Below are 19,832 nucleotides of genomic sequence, written 5' to 3' on the forward strand. Positions count from 1 at the left end.
TTTGCAAAGAATATGAGTGAGTCATTCCACTTGACTGTATGTTCATCTCTGGGCATATTAGGTATATTTCTGTTCTCCTCAAACCCTAATAATTGTTGAAGACAACAGGGTGTGCTTAGACCCCTGCAGGTGATGGAACAGCACTACTGTCTGTGGCCAGCCTGCATTGTTTCACAGTGTGATTTTTTGTCACCACAGCTGACTTGTTTGTGTTATTCTATGTGACTGCTTTATTGCAGGTCAGCAATAGTCTTAATGACACTGGAGACACATACAGTTATATTGCCTCAGGTGCTAACCCCATGTTCCAACCATCACACAGAGTTGTGGGGCATACACACAGCAGTTTATGGCTGTGCAGATGGGCTATGCAGATTCTGGAGTCTTTCACAATGTCTTTCTCCCACTTTCCCTGGGACTGTGTTCTTTTATGCAGCACAGCTGAGTTTCCAGTGGCTGGCAGCTTGTAGCAATGGTGTATTCTGCAAACAGGAGCGGTCACAGGGGACCAGGCTCACTGCATTTATACTAATCTAGGTAACACTCCCTGCCACTCTAGATGAAAATATAAATTGAAGAGGGAGTTTATTCCAGGTAATCACCCACTTCTCCCTCCTGAAGGTCTTTGGCTAGTGAGACTTCTGGAAGGACATAAGAAAAGCACCTGCTACTCATCCTGCACCTCTCTAAATAAACTGCAGGAGGATGTCAGAAAAGGGAGAGTATGTATGGGAAAAGAGAGGAGGGGGAATCTGGATGAAGCAGAAGACAATGAATGAGCAGCACAGCACCGGCAGAAATGTGGGCTGCTGCACCAGGAATCTGGAGGTCTGTCTGTAGGCAGGAGAAACAGGATACATGTGCTTGTGTGAGCATGTCTGCGCCCATGCTAGGAGTTTGGGGAGTACGCATTGCCCAGGAGGAAGTCAGGTAAGGGAGAGTTAACAGCTTACATCACAGATAGCGGTTCGGACAGAATGCCCTGCTTCTAAAGCTTATAGTGCTGCTTAGTTTGGCAGGGGTTGCTGTTCTCTGAAGACAAGCTGGTCTGGCTTCAGTTGTATTTGTATGCATCTCTGATTGTGTATTTGTGACTCTAGGAATGCACGCCTGTTTGTTTTTTGTATTTCTGTGCTAGGATTGCTAGTTTCTACTTATCTGTGCTTATGTACTGGGATGAGTGGCAGGTCAGATCCATATTTTTGTGCATGCCTATGGAGACCTGGAAAATGTGTATGTTAAGCTGTGTATAATATTGCCTACTAGGAGGATGCTGTGGATCATATGGATGTCTGGGCATGTATGGCTCAGTATTAGTGCTATGTATTTCTGCGAATGAGAGGTACTTGTATTCACATTTTGAGCATATATGTGAATGTTGTATATTTGTATGTATATCCTGAATGTACGTGTTGTTACATACTTGGAGGATCCCTGTATCTTTGTGGTTGCTGGATATGAATATATAGCCTGCTAGTGCTGTGCACTTCTGTATATAGTTTGTACAGATGTGTATTTGCATTGAGGTTATATATTTGTGTATATGTTATATATATTTATATATGCACATACTGGTTTTTCTTGCCTGCATAAAGGCTGTTTATTTATGGAAATATTTTGTATTTGTTTACATGATTTAATTCTGTACATGTTAACTTAAGGAAATTACTTTGAGTTACAGGTTTTCATTTAGTTAGTGCACATATACTTTTGTAAGTTATTTGTTTATTCAGAAATTACATGTAAGTGACATGCACCTGTATTAGTACCTCTGTGTGTCCCAGTTTGCATTCTTGTGTCTTTAATATTAATTTGCAGTGTTTTGTGGGTGCTACTTATGTGTAGAGCTTTTCTTTACATTTATTTGTGTGAGTACCATGAGTGTGTGCTTTTCTGAGTGTTTATTATGAGTATTTAGTTCATGGTTAGATCTTTTTTCCACTTTTTGACTCATTCTTGGGAGGGGTGGTTGCAGTTAATGTGTCAACAGGAGTCAGACAACTACAACTCCTCCCAGCATCTCTGCCTCCTCCATGATTCTACCTGTGCAAAGGCTGCTCTCCAGTTTTGCTAGATGCTTGCTTCTCTGGATCTTCTTGTTCACTTTAAATGAGTTTTACATTGGGTCTGCCTGCAATCATGGAGGTGACTGTTGCATGTTTCCACGGCTATAAAGAGTATGGGAATCAGAGGGAGCATGGTGTCTGAATCCATGAGGACCCCAGGTTAAAGCACAGTGGCTGACAGAATCAACTGCAAAAGGAATCAGAAGTAGCTGGCATTGGGCAGGAAATGGTATTTTAGAGAGTTGTTGGTATAACAGTGGATGAGGAGGCCATGACTGTGAGAGATGACACTGGTTTAGGGTCAAGTGACATGGCAATGTCACTTATTGTCAATAAGGGCAATACTACTGTGGAATCAAGGTGACATGGCACTGAGACAAAACATAGGTCACAGTCACATGCCAATGACCCAGGCTGATCTGTTAGAACAGGGAGAGCTGAAATCTGCCCATCAGCTGAATAAGGCAAGGGAAAACAGGAGGAAGAGGGTGAAGAAGATCAGAGGCAAATCAACAGACCTGTACTACTGGGCTGTAGGACCCAGGTCACCAGCAGTGTGGGACATGCAGCATCTCCACAGGATGAGTTGTGTCCTGGTGTGAAAGTCTAGGGCAGTCTGTTAGCAGTGGCTGTTTGCTCGCAGTGATGGAGAGCAGAGATAATACAGTGATGACATCAGGTGGTGGCCATATCCTGTGAAGGTAGCCATGGACCATGGGGACTGTGTGGGCAGGGGCATTATTCCCAGTTGCTGGAAAAACAAAGAACCTAACAGGCAGTAAAACAAAAACAAAGGAGACTTGGAAGCACCTGACAGCCCTAATTCATCACAGCCCAAGATTTTTTTCCCCCCTCATGTTCCCATTATATTTGTTTGTAAAAGTGGAAATCAATTTTGAAGGTAATTTTCTGGAAAGAATGGAAGGGAGGTGGGAGGGCCGGATAAGGCAGAGATGGCAAGAGGAAAAAAAAATTTAGGCCAGGCACAGCCCAGGGGCAGCTCTTGGCAAGGTGAAAGAAAATTGCATATTCAATCTCCATCCATGAATCTCCCTTGCTGCTGCCCGCCTCCTGCTCGAAAACAATGAAGGCTTTCTCCCCTACGCTGCACAACGCCTGAGTATCAGCGCTCACTTTAACTTCAGGGTCATTAATTCACCTGATTATTGCAGGAGAGGAGAGGGTTGCAGAGGCATCCATTCTAAAGAGCCCTCCCTTAGCTCATCCTTTGATTAGTTCAGGGTGGGGGGAGTTGAGATAATGTGTTGTCTTGGACACAGTTTAAAATGGGAGGGGTTGAAGAGGGGGTGGAAGGAGGTAGAGGTAGAAAAGGGAAGATGTGGCCCAGCTTGTTGTGGAAGGGAGGGTTGGAAAGCAGTCATTCTTGCATCCTTCTGCTGTGGTGTTACTGCAAATTAAAAGTAGCATGTTCCACTTCGTAGCTATCTTTCAGGGAGGGGAGGGGCATGGGTATATGTCGGCATGGGGATGGGGGGGATCTTATCATTGCTTCCTCAGCAGCCCAGCGTAGTGTCACCCTGTGAGGTGACATTTGAATTTACAATTCCGCAGAGAAAAGCCATTAATTCACAAATTAACATTTCTCTCTCTCTCTCTCTCTAGCTCTTTCTCTCTTCCTCTCTCTCTCTCTATCTCACATGGATGTGCAAGCAATTGAAAAGACAAAGGAAATAGCCTTAAGGAAGAGACTTTACTGCTACTCTGTCTGTGCAGAGATTGCCACTACTGCTTCTAGATAGATAAACCAATTACCTGAGCTGCTCTGTTCATGGCAGCCTGCTATTACCTCCTTTTGTAGAGCTGATTCCATTGCTGGATTACACTGTGTGTATCTCATTAATGTAAACCAGCATGATACTGGGCACTGTTTCTGACCCTTCTTGCCATAGCCCCTTGCTCTGCAGTGGAAGAGGGAACCCAGGAGAGGAGTTGAAGAGAGGCGACAGTAGGCACAATGTACTTCCCAGTGCAGGCTTCACACAGAGCTTGTTAGAATACTTGTGCTAAGCTTAGGGGAGATGGGGGCCTCCCTTCTATGGAGCAGATTGCATGACATTAACCCCAATCTCTTCCATGTCTTGGTGAGCACTGGGGATTCTGTGCAAGAGGCCTCATGTATGGGCACCAGGTATGGGCAGTCCCTTGCGCTCTCAGCTCTACACAGTTTTCAACAGGTGTAGAAATGTGTGTGGAAGCAGACGCAGAGGTGTGAGTACAAAAGCTGTGTATCCATAGCTATAGCACAGGAGTGACTGCACCAGGAACCGACTCACAGAGGTACACAACAGAGCTCAGAATAAGAAGCAAGAGTAAGCATTTCAGCTTACAGACTGAGAGGGACAGATTTCTCTGTAGTGCAACTCCACTGAAAGCAAGTAAAGGATGCCTGCAGAGATGTTCTTGTCTAAGACAAACACTAGGCACATTTCCACACAGCCCTGTTGTCTTCTAAATCCCTCTTGTTGATCTTTCCTGCCACAGTCTTTCTCACACACTTCTGCTATCACTGCTGCTGTGGCTGCTTGGACAGCACATGTACAGTATAGACACATACACACATGTAAGCACTCAGCCACACGCTGGTGCCACCCCAGGCACACATCTGTGACACTGGCAGCTTGGCTATGCAAATTCATACCTCTGCAGACACGGCTTCTCCCCACCTGCTCTGGTGAGGTCTCTTCAATGGCTCCAAGCCCACCTGTTGCGGGGCACACCGGCAGTCTCAGCTTTCTGAGCACCTTCTGGTGCTCTTTGCAGACAGCCTTGTAGGAACATGCTGGCTACCCTGCCTTTTAGCCTGGTCACACAGCTACGTGTGTTTGAGGAGAAAATGTCCAGGCAGTGTTGTTTACATAAAGACCTGCACATATGAATGTGCAGTTATCCAGGTAAAAGAAAAATGGATCAGAAGGGCTGTTTCTAGAAACCTGGTCTCCACATGCTCAGTGGTTGGAGCACACGCCATTCTTCAGCATTGCCTTGGGTCCTTAAATCTTCCTAAAAACCTATCCTTTTAACAAGAGCATCTGCCTCTCTGACATTCCCTGTGCCCCACACCGTGCACAGCACATGGCTGGGGAGCATCATCCCGCAGCTGGTGCTGGAAGACGGATCACGATCAGCGGAGGAATCGGCAGGCAGTGCCAGTAATTCAAACCATCCTGACCGTTCAGTGAACCTGAACCTGCTGACCTTGACAGCACTAGACAGCAGCGGCCTCAGGAATCCCAACCTTTAGAGAGGCGTTGGCTGGAGGATGGCTCCTGCTCTCTCTTTTTCGCTTTCTCTTTGTGATCACATCCAGCAGCCAAGGGGGCCCATGAGGCAATCCCCAGTGCACCAATTAGCTCCTAATTTGACTATCTCTGCACTCCTAAGTCTACATCAATGTAATGTTAAACATCGCTTGCTGTTCATAGATGTAAATCATTCCTATAGAGGAGTGTCTTCTTGTGCTAAGGAAAACACTAAGCACCTTGTTCTCAGTCAGGGCCACAGAAACACCTCCTCCCAAAATGGGAGCTGCTGTTTGGAAGGAAAGCAGAAGCTCTTTACTTCCCTAAGTGATAGTATCAGATCCTCTAGCCTTGTTTCACTGGATCCCGGGGGAACAACAAGATCTCACCAATCGATTAGCCCGATTAGCCTGTGAGAATCTTGGCTGGATAGATGAGGGGAAAGGAGGCAGTCTGATTGGAGGGGAGAAAGAAAGAAAAACCAGTGTGTTTAATTTTGTCACCAAACCTTGAGTTTAAAAAAAAATGCAGTTTGTGAACATTTTATGATGCTTTCAGGACTTTCCGGACTCCAGCTACTTCTGTAGCTGCCAAGCAAGACCTGGAAAATCAGCATTTTGGGTTGGCCTGCAGAGGTTCTAAGCTCTAGGATATTGCATTTGAAGGACAACTCTGTTAGTAGTAGATGGCTGGAAAGAAGCGGTTACAGATATTTGTTTGTATGTATATATTGGCCAGACATGTTCTGTTTTCTGTCTGTCTTCATTCATAGCTCTTTGAAGGTGGTTTTTCCAAGCATCAATCAGATAAAAAAAATAATGCTTTAAATAGGTGTCAAATGCAATTCATGCCCATTTTAAGGCACTTTAAAATGTGAGAGTTTTGTTAAGTGGCCTAAAAATAATATCTAGATCCACATTTCCCTTTCACTTTTCCTTCCTTCATCCAAGCATCCTACTGCTAACATCCCAACAGGTTCAAGGTACAAAGGCCTCTTCCCACAGAGGTCAACAGCTACATGAAAACACACAGGAGTACACTGCCAAAGCAGGACCTAGGTCATGGGTATCATGGTTTCCATTTGGATGTGCATCAGGTCAGGATTTCTTTTTCTCATTGTCCCTGACTTTTTTTGGTCAGAGGAGCTATTCTGTTTTTAAGCTAGGGGATCTGCATTGGAACAGATTTGTAGACATCTGATAAAACCTTAATGAGGGGGTTATTGTGTATGAAATGTCCATCAAACCTTGAGTGCCTTCTACTCCTCTTTTAAATGCTCTAGAAAAGGCTGTTATAAAGGACAGGTATACTTCCATGCCTGGTTTCCCAAAGGACCTGGTGCTCTTTTGCTTTGGGTTTTGGCATCTAGTCTAAGAGGCAGGCCTTGAACAGAAGGGTTGCCTTTCTAAGAAGGTCAGAACTGTTCTAGAATTTGGGACAACTTTATCAAATCCCAGCAAACGAAAAGCAACACTCTACTGTCTAATCCTCAAAGATACTTAGGGCTCTTCTCTGCAGAGACCTCACTTGTTTGTGAAACTGACTGCTGCCCATGGCTGGGCCCTCTCTTGTTTGGAGACTACCTCTTAAAATTTGGAACATATCTGCAATATGTATTTTATAGAGGTCACATCAATTTAGGTTCCTTCATGAACCTATAATGGCCTTCACATGACCTCATTCAGAAAGATGACAAATAATTCTACTAATAGTTTACAGTTATTACAGGAATGAAGATTAAATAAAATTTTAAAAAAATGGCATGGTGACATTTCAAGCACATTGCTGCCTATTGCAAGCCTGTAGCTCTTTTATTGCACAGCATCTCACATTTATCCATCCTGTATCATATGTTGTTTATTAACCTTCCCATTTTTAAGATCTCATTTTCTACTGAAATGTGGTTGACTCTCAGGTGGACCATAGCAGATGTTGAACAATACAGAGCATCAACTGTGAAATTTTGCTGTGCCATGTCCAAATGAAACCACAGGAGAATTAAGATATGCTGTGGGTAATCACTCAGGCTGGATTTTGTTCAGGACAGCCAGGTTAATGTCTGCACTCTTGCAAAAAATGCCATGGGAATTTTAATGACTCTGAGTGATTGGAGCCTTTGTTTTATGGCACGTCAAAAATGGCAGCTCTAAAAACACTCTGCTTGAATACTGGTTTAGTGCTGACTCAGAAGAGCTTCCAATAACATGATTCACAAGTATCTGGCTCAGGGGCAGGTACAGACTCCTTTGACTGGTGAGGTTAAGGTGAAAGTGTTCATGAGGGGAAAATAGGTGGAATGAAAGGAGGAGAAAGTCTAGAGCAAGGGAAACAGAAGGAAAGGAGGTATTAAGAGGCATATTAGTGAGGGACCAAGCCAATGGAACCAAGAAGTCTAAAGAGGGATTAATATTTTCTGGACTGTGCATTAGAGGTGTCCATGGTCTGACCTAGATCTTCTGAGTCTTTATGCTGGTGCTCTCCACTGGAATCTCAGGGATTCCCAGAAACTCTGAGGTGGAACTGGGTGGTGGCAGTCCAGCCCTGGGCTCCCTGCCTTGTGTCTAGCAGCCCTGATAGCAGTGTTGATTTGCATGTCAGGCAAAGCACTGCTTGAGGAAAAAAAAAAACCCTCCAAGTGTGGCGGTGTCAGCGCTCGCTGTTGTTCGACAGTGTAAAATTAAATTAATAAAGCCCCCAACACAGGAAAACATAACAGGAAATTAATGGCCTTTACTGTCGCTCTGATGCAGTCATTTGCAACCCTGCTTTCCGCACCAAAGACTTCATAAATGCAAGCAGTTTCTCTAAACAAGCATAGTTAGGGCTGCATGCGATGTAATTTTTTGTGTTGCTTCTCTCCTTTGGAGCTAACAAAAGCCACCCCTTTTTATATGCTCACCAAGGGGGATCCTGCCAAGAAGTAGCTCCCCAACAAACATGCTTAGGGAGATGAGAGAAGAGAGTTAAGTCGTGCCAATGATGCTAAGAGCATCATCTTCTCTGGCAGAGGGAAAGCACAGCTTCTGGAGCCCTGCTTCCCTGCAGCAGCAGCTGTCCCCTAGGGCACTGCACTAAAGGCAATGCTGTGGATACCATACCAGCAGGATAAATCAGGATAACCCTTCTGATAACTTTTAGGATGTATAAATCAGTATAATCACTGAAAGCAAGAGACTTACAGATTTACACTGACCAGAGAATCTGGCTCACTGTGTGAGAGTGCCGATTGCTACTCTGTCAACATAAACAAAGCCAGTGTACTGTATCCTAGAGGCAGCTGCATTTCTATTTGTCTAACAGTCAAGCCTAATAGCACTAGTAAGACATACTGGACCTAGGAAACTACTACCTAGGCTAAAACTCCTCACCTGCATACCCACACGTGCTGTAGTACATGTTGCATACACATCTGAGACGGCTGCCTGCATCCTAGCACCTGGAAAGACTTTTGCTGGCATTTTCAGTAAGGCTGAATGTGCTGATTATTACTATCCAACACAGCTTCCCTGATGCTCTCGTCCAAATTTGTAATCATACACTTAGATACAGTAGTAAATACATATGATTTTCATATGCATAAACACACTCACTTCCTTAAATGCATTTTGCATGCTCCCATGATAATCCAAGACAGATCTGAGCACACACTTCATTACACATTTGCACACACAATTCATTACATTTACATTCTTGTTGAGCACTGCCATTTTTGCTCATGTAAGCCCTGTATTAAAGCTGAACTGCCTATCCCTGCTCCACCTAGGGTACTCAGTCATACACAACCCCTGTGTATAGAGCACTGCTGTCAGGCACCAGCACACATCTCACTCTTCCTCAGTCAGGCAACACTCACTTCCCTGCATGAGCAGCCTTCCTTACTCACCAAATGTGAGCTATACCCTCACTTCAAAATGTAAAATCCTTTGTTTCCGAGCCTTTCTGCTTTAAGCCTGAGCATGTAAGAAAAAAATACACACAGTCTATGTGTTGCTGACACACTTAAATTACAGAGACACGTGGACCAGCACAGTGCTATCAATTAGCATACTGAAATCCAGGTTTGTGGATTCCCTTGAGGCAAATGGACACGGGAATCTGAACAACTGTGGAGTTCATGAAGGCTGATGGTCTTCCTTGAGGTGATAATCCTCCAGTATTTATGTCCCACTATCCCTGTTTCTGCAGGGATACATAACCTGAACTTACACTGTATCTTCTTTCACCATTGCAGTGTAGATCCCTGGTAACATTCCTTCTCTGTGCACTCCTTAACCTTGCCAGTCCCTTCCATGCTCCATCATCTCTATTCTGCACTCAGGATCCTTACTATCTGAATTTGAAGTTCATCTTTCTCCCCACCAGTTATCACAATCAAAGCACTCAAAATTCTTGCAACACTACTACATGCTGAAACACAGAACAGACCCATCTAGAGATGACATCTTTCACACTGTCTAAAAGATCACAGCAATTCTCCTGGAAGGCAATGTAACCCAAAATTTACAGCCTTCCTTTTCCAAACCTCTGACTAACAGGGCAAGAAAGTTACATAGGTGAGAAGATCACCAGATTAGGACTGCCAGTCCTTGTGCTTGTCCTTACTGGGGAATTACAGTATTAGTTTAATAATTATTGAGGATGCAGACAGTGTCTCTAGAAACACTGTGACAGCTAGACGGGATCAGCTTGTGCAGATCAGGACATCAGTACCAGGCAATCCTGGCCATCTGAAAATGTGTGACCCATTACCTCGGGACAAGGTCTTTGTCGTTGATCTCTCTCTTGGTTGGGGGTCAGTTCGGCCACAGATGTGGGAGATCCGCTGTTCCCAGCGGGAGCTGGAGACCAGGGTTTGAAGGCCGGCTCTGACAGTGGCGGGTCCTTCGCGGCCCGCACGGCTTGCAGCACGAGGGCCTGCGCAGGGCTGGCTGCCGTGAATGACAAGCACTGGCTATCGATCGCGTTCTGAACTCGGCCCAGCCGATAGAAGGTAATTAATGACTCCATTTGCCTCAGTACCGAGGAGAACAATTGAGTTTGAAACTGCAACAACTGGCAGTGTGGGGAAAGGCCCCCCGGGATGGACAGGAAAGCTGCCTGACAGGCCCAGGCTGCATGGGGACACGGGAACATATCAGAGGGGGAAAAAAGAGAAATCGGAAAAAGGGAAAGAGCAGTCTTAACACAAAAGTGTGATTTGGGAAGGGGCAGCACATGTAGCCACCAATGCTCAGGGAGTGGGAGAGGGCTGCTCTGAATTAAGCACCCTGGCAGGGACAGTGCAGGCAGGCTGCAGGAGAGCACAGGGTTGCCTTGCTGGTGCAGAGGGACAGCATTGCAGCAGCCAGCTCAGCACCACTGCATCAGACAGCTGTGCTTCCCTCGGAGCCTCTGACAATTAGATGAGTTCTGCTGTGTCACCTGGCTGGCAGTTCTCATGCCAGTCACATTCGCTTTTATTGTGATTATGACTGTGATTTTTATTGGTAGAGCTGCAAGGGCCCAGCTGAGATCAGGGCCCCACGACACTGCAGGCAGACATGTCATAGGGATGGTAACAGCCCCTTTCCTCAAAGAGAGCAGTATCTCCATGTTTGTGTGGTAGCTGTGCAGCTTCTCATGACCTTCCTAGATGTTTCTATGCCACAGCTCTCCCTATGTCAGCAGTACTTCTGAGTTACTTGTTGAGATGGTTGCGTCCCACCCTGAGCAAGAGTTCTGTCTGTCATTTGTAGCCAGGGAAGTAATGAATTATACTACTTTGTGCTATTTGTACATTATGGTGCCTTTGTGGCTTCCAGACCTGAGAATGTCTCTTTGTTTTGGAATTATTTAATGGGCGTATTCCCTGTGTCAGGTGTAGTTAAGGTTGTCCTGTTGATCTTTGGTACAGCATTTCCTTGTTATCTGTCAGAATACTTGTGTGACACCCATGGAGCATTTCTGTGTCGGGGGTTGAGGGTTTACTCTGAACATTCACTGTGTGTACTCCCTTGGCTGTCCCTCGGAGGAGAGATATTTCCTGTCACACGTGCAAGGCCTGATCACACGGACAGCAATGTGTGCATTTGTGAGAGACACTGTGACTGAGGCCATGGTTTGCCTCTCAAGCTGATTCTTAAGATTCTTATGACTGAAAAGAGAGGCTTCCCTTGCCACTGAAGGGAACTGGGAAAGGTGATGGTGCTGCTTCCTATTGGGTACAGTTATCACAGTTACCCAGGCGGCCTCCTCAGCTTCACCCTGCAGCTGAAGCCTTCCTTTACCCCTTTGAACACAACTCCTTCCAATATCCCTGTCCCTTGAGCTTTTACTCATAGTGCTGTTCTTCATCAGCTGAAGTGACTGTTGCCCACCAGATTGCCATTCCTTGTGGGATCTGCTAGTCTTTCCCAATTCACATTTTCCCTGTAAGTCCTTTCTTCACCAGCACACATAGCCCTTTGATAGATTCTGTCCCCAAAGTCCTGTCTGGTCTTTTCTGCCACCTTTGCTCGTACCCACATGGCTGTCAGCTTTCATACTTTGTGTATTATACTACTTGAAGCTTCTCCTGATAGTCCAGCTTACAGAGACATACGCTTAGATGAGGATTGAAACTTTGATTTAAAACCAGATATAAGTGTCTGGCCCTTGCAGTTTCAGGGAAGAAATGAAAACACATCCTCTGTAGGTTTTGACACAAGAAGACAAACACAGGGGACTTACAATCATTTGGTTTTGTAGAAAATAATATGATCTGTGACTGTGAATGTCTCAACACAAGATCTGTCTTTCAGGATCACCTCTGAAACCTTCTCTACTCCATAAGTAAAATATATATGCACAGTTCATTTAATTGCTCTGTGAAGCTGGGGATTCATGTGTCCTACCATTATTAAGCCAAATATTTGCACAAGCTGTTTAGACAAGATCCACCTCAAGGTACCCTGCAGGCCTCTGTCAAAAGTTTCTTTGCTTTTGCAGATTTTAAAGCATAGGCTAGGGCAGAATGGCCCATCCCCCTCCTTCCTCCCTCTCCCCTCCAGGAATTTCCACCTAAACTAAAGCATTGTCTTTCTCCTTACAACTTTTGCACCCCTCTGTATCCATTTGTTTGCTTTGATCATTCTTATTTCTTATTTTAACCCCATTCTTTATCCTTCTCTTTCCTTCATCCTTGTCTTTCATTTCCCATAGACTGTACAGATCCTCTCTCATCTCATCAGCTGGTCCTGGGTTTCCCAAATGCACATACACACTTATGTGTGCACACGCACACACTCTGACACAAATAAATAAATAAATAGAAAGGTCAGTGAGCAGAGCAGCAATAACCCCTAAAACAGTACTATCAGAGGGACATGATTGATCAATTGAATTCCATAGCGGCTCAAAAATGTGGGATTAAGTAGTGTATTATACGCACAATGAGTTGAGGCATGATGTTCATTTCAAGTTCATTTCGCCAGCCCTCTGCCACCAGATCAGGCAATCAATAGGGGCAGCAGATATCATATATCACCTCTCTCCGTGCTAGGCAGAGAGCACCATAATCTCTCGCAAATTTAGAGTGACAGATTTGTCAAGATCTGAAGGGCCCCTGAATAAATGAAGGAAAAGAGACTCTTACAGCGACTCAGGAAAGCTGTGATTTCAGCTTCTTCACACAAAGGCATGGCCTGTGCACACGTGGAAGACACATGTGCACAGGGCTCTGAAGGCAGACAGAATTGCAAATACCTGTGCATGTGTGCACAAATCTGTGTAAGCACTCAGGGCAACTCACTAAGGGTAAAATCTAGTTTAATGATAATCAGTGAAAGTTTTAGTGTACATCTGTTCACTCACACCAAACACAATGCATACTATAGGGCTGCCATCCTTGAAAAGCAGGTACAGCCAAAACCAGCAGCCACAGACAAATGCCTGGTCAGGCATGTACTGTGATGTGGAATCTAAAGAACAACAGAATAATTATCTAGTGCAAAAATACCCATGTGTATTAGCATCATGGTGTACAGTCATGCACACTGACTGGCACACGTGGAAAATCCTCAAAGGCAAACAGCTCCACAGGCTGCAGACAGGTTGAGGCTGATACAGAAATATTTTTGTTCTGTGTCTGGACCCAAGAGTTCTGTGCCAGCTTTCTGCAGGGAAGACCAGAGTTCTAGTCCTCCTGAAAGTCACCCCCTGCAGAAACAGGGGATTCATCTAAAACATGAAAACTGTACTGACCCACACAGTGTGCAGTCTACCAAGCTTGATCCTTACTTTGTTTTCTTAGTCAAATCTGTCATGAACTCCAGATTTCAGGAAATTGATAACTTTCTCTTGGGAAAATAAGCCTGGGGAGAGGAGAAAACTCCAGGGATCAGTGCCAGTAAGCAGCCTTGCTCTGGCTTGGGGTGGAAAAGAAAGAGAGAAGAGGCTGCTCAAGGGAAGGCTGCTGGCAGGGACAAATCAATATGTAATATTTTCTATGGTCTTGTGAGTGGTACTGTACTACGCTACTGTATATAATGTACTATTGATTATATCATATCGTATAATCACCTATAAACGGATATATCTCATAGCCAGAAGGCAGCAGGCTCACTCATAACTCTGGGCCACCAGTTGGGCATTAACTGTGCCAGGAAAAGACCATCTTGGCACTATCTGTGAGCTAAAAGAGGAAGCAGCAGAGTGTTCTGGATGCTGCTCAGTGAATGTCACTCCAGGCTCCTGGGGGCATCATGTGTCCATGAGCACCTCACAATTGCAGGGAGGAAGGAAGAAGCCTATACAGAGCCCTTCACCAATTTCTTGACAGACAGCGGGTTTCTGAGATTCACAGACTGAAGGCCACCAAGAAAGGCTTAAGTATGAGGTATATTAGTGAAAAACCAGGAAGATAATTACAGCACAAAAGGGAGAACCTGATAGGTTGGCCAGGGTGATAAGGCAGTCAGACTTGTGTCTGAGGAAGCACAGTAGGTAAGGATTCAGCATGGATAAAGCAGGGGGTTATAAGCAGGCACACCAAAGTCAGGCTGAGATGTGACAGCAGAAAGATACTCAGCACAGTTGGGGGAGATTATAATGAGAAGACTTGCCTCAGATGAGATGAGGGATTATGACAGAGGAAGATTCACTTCATCTGGGACAGGAGGTTATAACATACAGACTCACCTTGGATATGATAGATGCTAATAGCAGGACACTCACTCGAGACAAAAAGGGGTTATAACAGAGAAAAATGCACCTCATTTGAGTTGGGGGATAACAGGGAAAAAACCAAACCAAACCCAGATAGCTGATCAGATTGTTTTTCACAGGAAAAAATTCACTTTGGATGGGGCAGGGCATTTATAACGGACTCACAGCAGAAGGGATGAGTGGGCTGTAAGAGGTGTGGGATGGCACAACAGAAATAGAGACACCCTGGAGCATGGCAGGAGGTACTGCTGTGAGATTGGACTGTGTCAGAGGGCTGATGTAAGGACAGAGATGCACTTCTAAGGAAGCTTCTACCAGAAAGCAGCTATATTCCTAGTAAGAACAAAGTAATATCAGGAAGGCTGATTCCCACTTGGCAGGACTAGGTTTTATAATACAATAATTCATTTTGGATAAGAAGGGAGACTGGCAGAGACAAAGATTCATCTCATTTTGGAGGAAGTTTTATAACAGAGATATGGGTCATGATAAATCACAAACTACACATAGGTGAATAGGACAGAAACCAACATATGTTGGATGGGACAGTTGCCCCATAGAGAGAGATTTGTCTCTGGTGAAACATGGAGTCAGAAACTAGATTTCCTTGTTATCTAAGTGGGGAGGGGGGGTGAAAGATTCATCTAGGATATGATCAGATGAAAAGGAAATTATAACAGTGATTGCCGCTCATAGGACTGGGGAGCTACAACAGAGACTGGCTCCCCTCAAAACTAAGAGAGCCTTTTTCCCATTGCAGGCTCCCTCAGTCCCCTTCAGCACAGCCCATCCTCAGCACTCTTGTTTCTCTGTGAACTGCCTCTCCAGTGGTCTTCTAGCGATGCTAATCGCTGTGCTTTGCTCCTATTTTATGCTCAGCAGTGGAGATTTGGCAATTTTTAACACTGAAAATCAGCGGAACCGAAACTCATCTCTGAGCTAAGCACCATTCTCCACAGCCTCACTCATCCTGGGCAGGAGAATCCCACAGAACCCACTGGAGCAGCCTGGCCACTCCATCAGAGAGGAGGGAGCTCCTCTTGGACCCCTGCAGCCTCCTCTTCCCTCAGGAGTGGCATAGCTACCTGGGTGGAGGCACAGAGCCTCACTCTTTCCACTCTGTCCTTGTCCTGCATCCATTACAAATCCAAGCCAGGGTGGTGCTAACTCCCTGTTTTCTCTGTCTGTGCCCTGCAGATGTATCCGAGGGCTCAGTTCCCAATGGAGATTCCCAGAGCAGCGTGGACAGTTTGCGGAAGCACCTTCGTGGCGACACTTTCACCCAGCAGCAGCTGGAAGCTTTAGATCGAGTTTTTGAGCGTCCTTCTTACCCTGACGTCTTTCAAACATCAGAGCACATCAAATCTGAGCAGGTGAGGGCCTGGCCTGGTAATGGGAACTCACAGACACTGAGATAGCTGGGAGATTCCCTCACCAAAATCCCTCTCCCCCTCTCCGTCCCTTGTTCTGACACTGCCCTGTTAATGCACGCACCTTTTACAGCTCTGTCTAGTTGTAACTGTATCACTGTGCTGATGCTCCTCTATATACAAGCTTTACCTCCTCTCCATAACTTGCCATGTACACACACACTGTTCTCTCCCTATGTCCCCATGACTTCTCCCTCTGCACACACACCTGTCTGTATGCCAGCCTGTTCTTGCCGTGAACATGCCTACACCCCCATCCATGTTCACTGGCAGGCTGCACTGCACAGAAACTCCTGTACCTTGAGGTCACACTAGTCACCAGCGAGCCACAGGGTTGGGCTTCATTGGATCATTTTCCTTCATGACCCAAAGCTGAGACTTGACTCCCATCTCCAACATAGTTTTCCACACTTCTGCAGCTCTGCCCACCTTTTCTTTACTCCCCCTCTCTCCCGGCCTTTTATCCCAAAAGCTGTTTGTCTTAATAAAATGAAAATCAAAAGTCTTTTTAAACCGCCCCAAGCCATAAACCAACAAAGGAAGAGAAGGAGAGGCTGGCTGTGGACTCCCTTCATCCCAGAGTCCCTGGGTTTATTACAATGAATAACCTTTATTTACTTTCATTAGACTATTAAGCACCAGCACAGTCATTTTTCCCCCTGAAACTCTGAGCAGGGCCCATAAAGCAAATCCAAAGCCTAATTGAGTTCATTTTAATTTCTCTCCGATCACAGCGAATTACTCTGGTGATAAATCAGGGGGCAGGCTCACCCCCAGTAGAAGGCCTAATTTGCAGCTAATTACAAAACTGATTTCTACAGGAAGATCAATACAAGAAGGAATTGGAAATGACTAGGCAGTCCTAGCCAAGCAGGGACAGGGGCGGGGAGGGGGCAGCATGCGTGGAACCTGCTGGAGGAGGGGAAGATGTGGGGAGGGGGTTGGGGAAGTGCATGGAAAAAAACGGAGGAGAAAGAGCAGAAAATCAGTTTTAATTTAACGTAATATTAATCAGAGCAACTTTTCCTGCTGTTTTGTAGCCTTCCTGGTTTCTCCAGCTCCCGCGTCTGGTCTGGAGGCTGCCACAATAAAAAGGCAATTACCAGAGCCTTTCGGACAGGACACCCTTTCAGATTCAATGGCTCTCCCCCTCCCACCCTTCTGTTAGCCATGTGGCTCCCCCCTCCCCAATTTCATACCCCAATGCACAGAGTGACAGAGGCAGGGGATGAGGCTTCTTTGTTTTTAAAAGCTAGGACAGAGGTAACAGTGGAGGGGAGGCAGGCGACCCAGGCAGAGACCCTGGCGACAGTGGGCCAACACTGGCTGCTTCCTACTGCCTGCCTGTCCTAGTCATGTCATTGTAGTCCTATGCCCCAGCTGTCCTTGTCACCAGGGCAAACACCTCCCACCTCCACTCAGCCAAGAGGAGGGGATGTGGATGTGGATTCCCCTTTCTTTTCCCCTGGGCTGGCACAGACAGCCATCCCCATCCCCACAGCACCAAACGAAGGCTCAGCCATACCACAGATAACAGGCCAGATCCCTCACCTCTCTTCCCCTTCACAGCATCAAGCAGGCGGGTGGGATAGTTCATCCTAGGATGCCCCCCCTCATCCCCCTCAACCCTCTTGTCACTTTGTCTTCTCCATTTCCTCCTCCTCCTCCTCTTCCATCTGTGCAGGGGTTTGCATCTCTCCTCTTCCTCCCCCCCATCTGTACACCCTTCCCTTTCTCCCATCGCATCAATAGCAAGCTGTCTTTCTCCTCTCTTCCCCAGGGTAATGAGTACTCCCTCCCAGCTCTGACCCCTGGTCTCGATGAAGTCAAATCAAGTCTATCCACCTCTGCTAACCCAGACCTGGGGACAAATGTGTCAGGACCCCAGACGTACCCTGTGGTGACCGGTAAGCTGCCTGACCAAACAGCAGAACCAAGCTTTTTATTTATTTCCCTCATCACCATTAGCTTCTGCTTTTTCTGCTAATGCAAGATACCCCTCTGTGGCAAACAAGGAGAGAGACAGACCGTGGAGAACATAAGGGTTCAACATAAGTTTGAAATTCAGAGTGTTGGCAGTTTTGGGTACACTTAGATGTGTCCAGGTGTGACTCAGAGAGGCAAACCCAGATGTGAATCATGAACTTGTGTGCCCAGATGTGGCTTAAGGTTGGGATGTTGGTGGAGGACAAATATGCATTGTGATTTTTTCCTTTGTATCTGAGAACAATAGAATCGTGGCTTACTCATGATCTCCACTTGGTTTTCTTTTGGAGAAACAATAGTTTAAGTTTTATTCTTAGACTTGAAAGACACTGGCACTTGGAAGGGGCATTTGCAAATTAAATACAATCTGCTGAATTGCGACTGCTCAACTCCCTCCTCCTTAAGCCCATGAGCCTCTTAGGAGGGCTGGCAAAACAAAAATTGTTCATAGCCTTTCTTTATGTGTGGGCACATTAAACTCAGGTGTGGCTGGGAGAGTAGAAACTGTGAGCAAGCACATGAAAACAGACAAATCGGGATGCAGAGAAATAGGAGGCAATCTCTGTAGCAGATGCTTCACTGAAACTTCCTTTTTGCTGGTGGCATGTGCAGAACCTGAGTGGCACAGGTTGGGCTGGGGCCATGGATCACTCCCACACTGTCCTGGAACTGGTGTTAGACTGCCTGCCATGTGTGTGTCTAGAGCTGTAAAGAAGTATTCTGTTGCCAAAGCCCTTCTTCTTGAGGCTTTTGTTGCCATCGGTGGCTGCTCACACAGCTACCAGACTTGCACATCTCCTCCTAGGTAGCTAAAGTGGCTGCCAGGCTCAAGTGACTTGCCCCTGTTTATGCCCATCTCTCGTCAACTTTTGTAGCCCCTGCAGAAACCTCATGGCAGAAACTGAGAAACAGCTCAAGAGGAGGACAAAGAGGTATAACTCCTGTTAGCAAGGAAAGAAGTTTCTGGTCCCTTGACCAAAAAGTTTTCCTCTGATGGCACAGAATCAAGAGCAGTGGAGTTTTTATCCCAATTTTCTCTTGCAGAAGCCCCAGCTAGTAGCCCCCAATGTCAAAGCAACTCTTGGCAGAGGCAGGCAGTCATTGCTTATTCAGTGAACACTGGGCAAAAGCATATTGTTGGATACAACTTTTGGCTACCAAGCATTTTGGGACCAGGCAGGATTAATAAAAGTTAAACACAGAGGATATCCAGTGTGAGGTCTGCAAAATCTCGTGGAGAACATGGGAGATGAACTACATCATTAAGCAAGTGTCTAGAAAACATGACATCCCAGACATTTTTCATGGCTTTTACAGCTATCAGGCTTGATTCAGAATCCTTGTAACCATGCAGTTTCTTAGCCAGCCAGAAAAAAATTGCTTAGCTGTGGCAAAAGTATTCTACCTTTCTTTGTATTTGCAAAACTCAGCTGGTATTTATCTACTGTTTAGCAGATCCACAGCTCTTATCAGAAATATCTTCTTGTCTTTGAGAAGCAAAGCTAGTAGTAGAGCAAGGCAAATCCCCACAGCTAAATGTAAAGGTGATGTGCCTACAATCAGAGTTTAAGATTCAAAGAGACCATGAAAATAGTTCTCTTTAGTCCTTCTGCCTAAGTGAAAGTAGTGCATTCCAGCCTGTTAATGTGAGAGAAGGCTTCCTGAAGGCTGGGACACTACACAAGCCTTGGACATGACTCTCACAAGGGCACAGCAGGAAACAGATTTGGTCTCACAGAAGAGACTATATGCTGAGGAAAAAAATTTTCTTCATGTTCCTCCCACCCTGTGCTACCCCTACTCTGTTCCCTGCCACACTCCCAGCTCAGCTTGAGAACATCCCCATCTGATCCATCTGGATTCAAGAGTGAGAAAAGTTCATTTCAGACCCAGCTTGACATTCCCAG

The 19,832-nt window shown here is 45.7% G+C and overlaps 1 protein-coding gene across 13 annotated transcripts in view; it reads left to right on the forward strand.

Annotated features, from left to right (window-relative positions):
• The window catches only part of PAX2 (paired box 2), a 101,712-nt gene that overhangs the window by 54,474 nt on the left and 27,406 nt on the right, over positions 1-19,832 (forward strand). For all 13 annotated transcript variants that reach the window (XM_086898994.1, XM_086898991.1, XM_086898998.1 and 10 more), the window contains 2 exons: positions 15,707-15,882; positions 17,720-17,846. In XM_086898994.1, the coding sequence (XP_086755120.1) occupies positions 15,707-15,882; positions 17,720-17,846 (303 nt within the window). The remainder of the gene's footprint in view (positions 1-15,706; positions 15,883-17,719; positions 17,847-19,832) is intronic.

The sequence above is a fragment of the Cyanistes caeruleus genome, chromosome 8 (assembly GCF_971803275.1).
Source record: "Cyanistes caeruleus chromosome 8, bCyaCae1.hap1.1, whole genome shotgun sequence".
Classification (NCBI taxonomy): Eukaryota; Metazoa; Chordata; class Aves; order Passeriformes; family Paridae; genus Cyanistes; species Cyanistes caeruleus.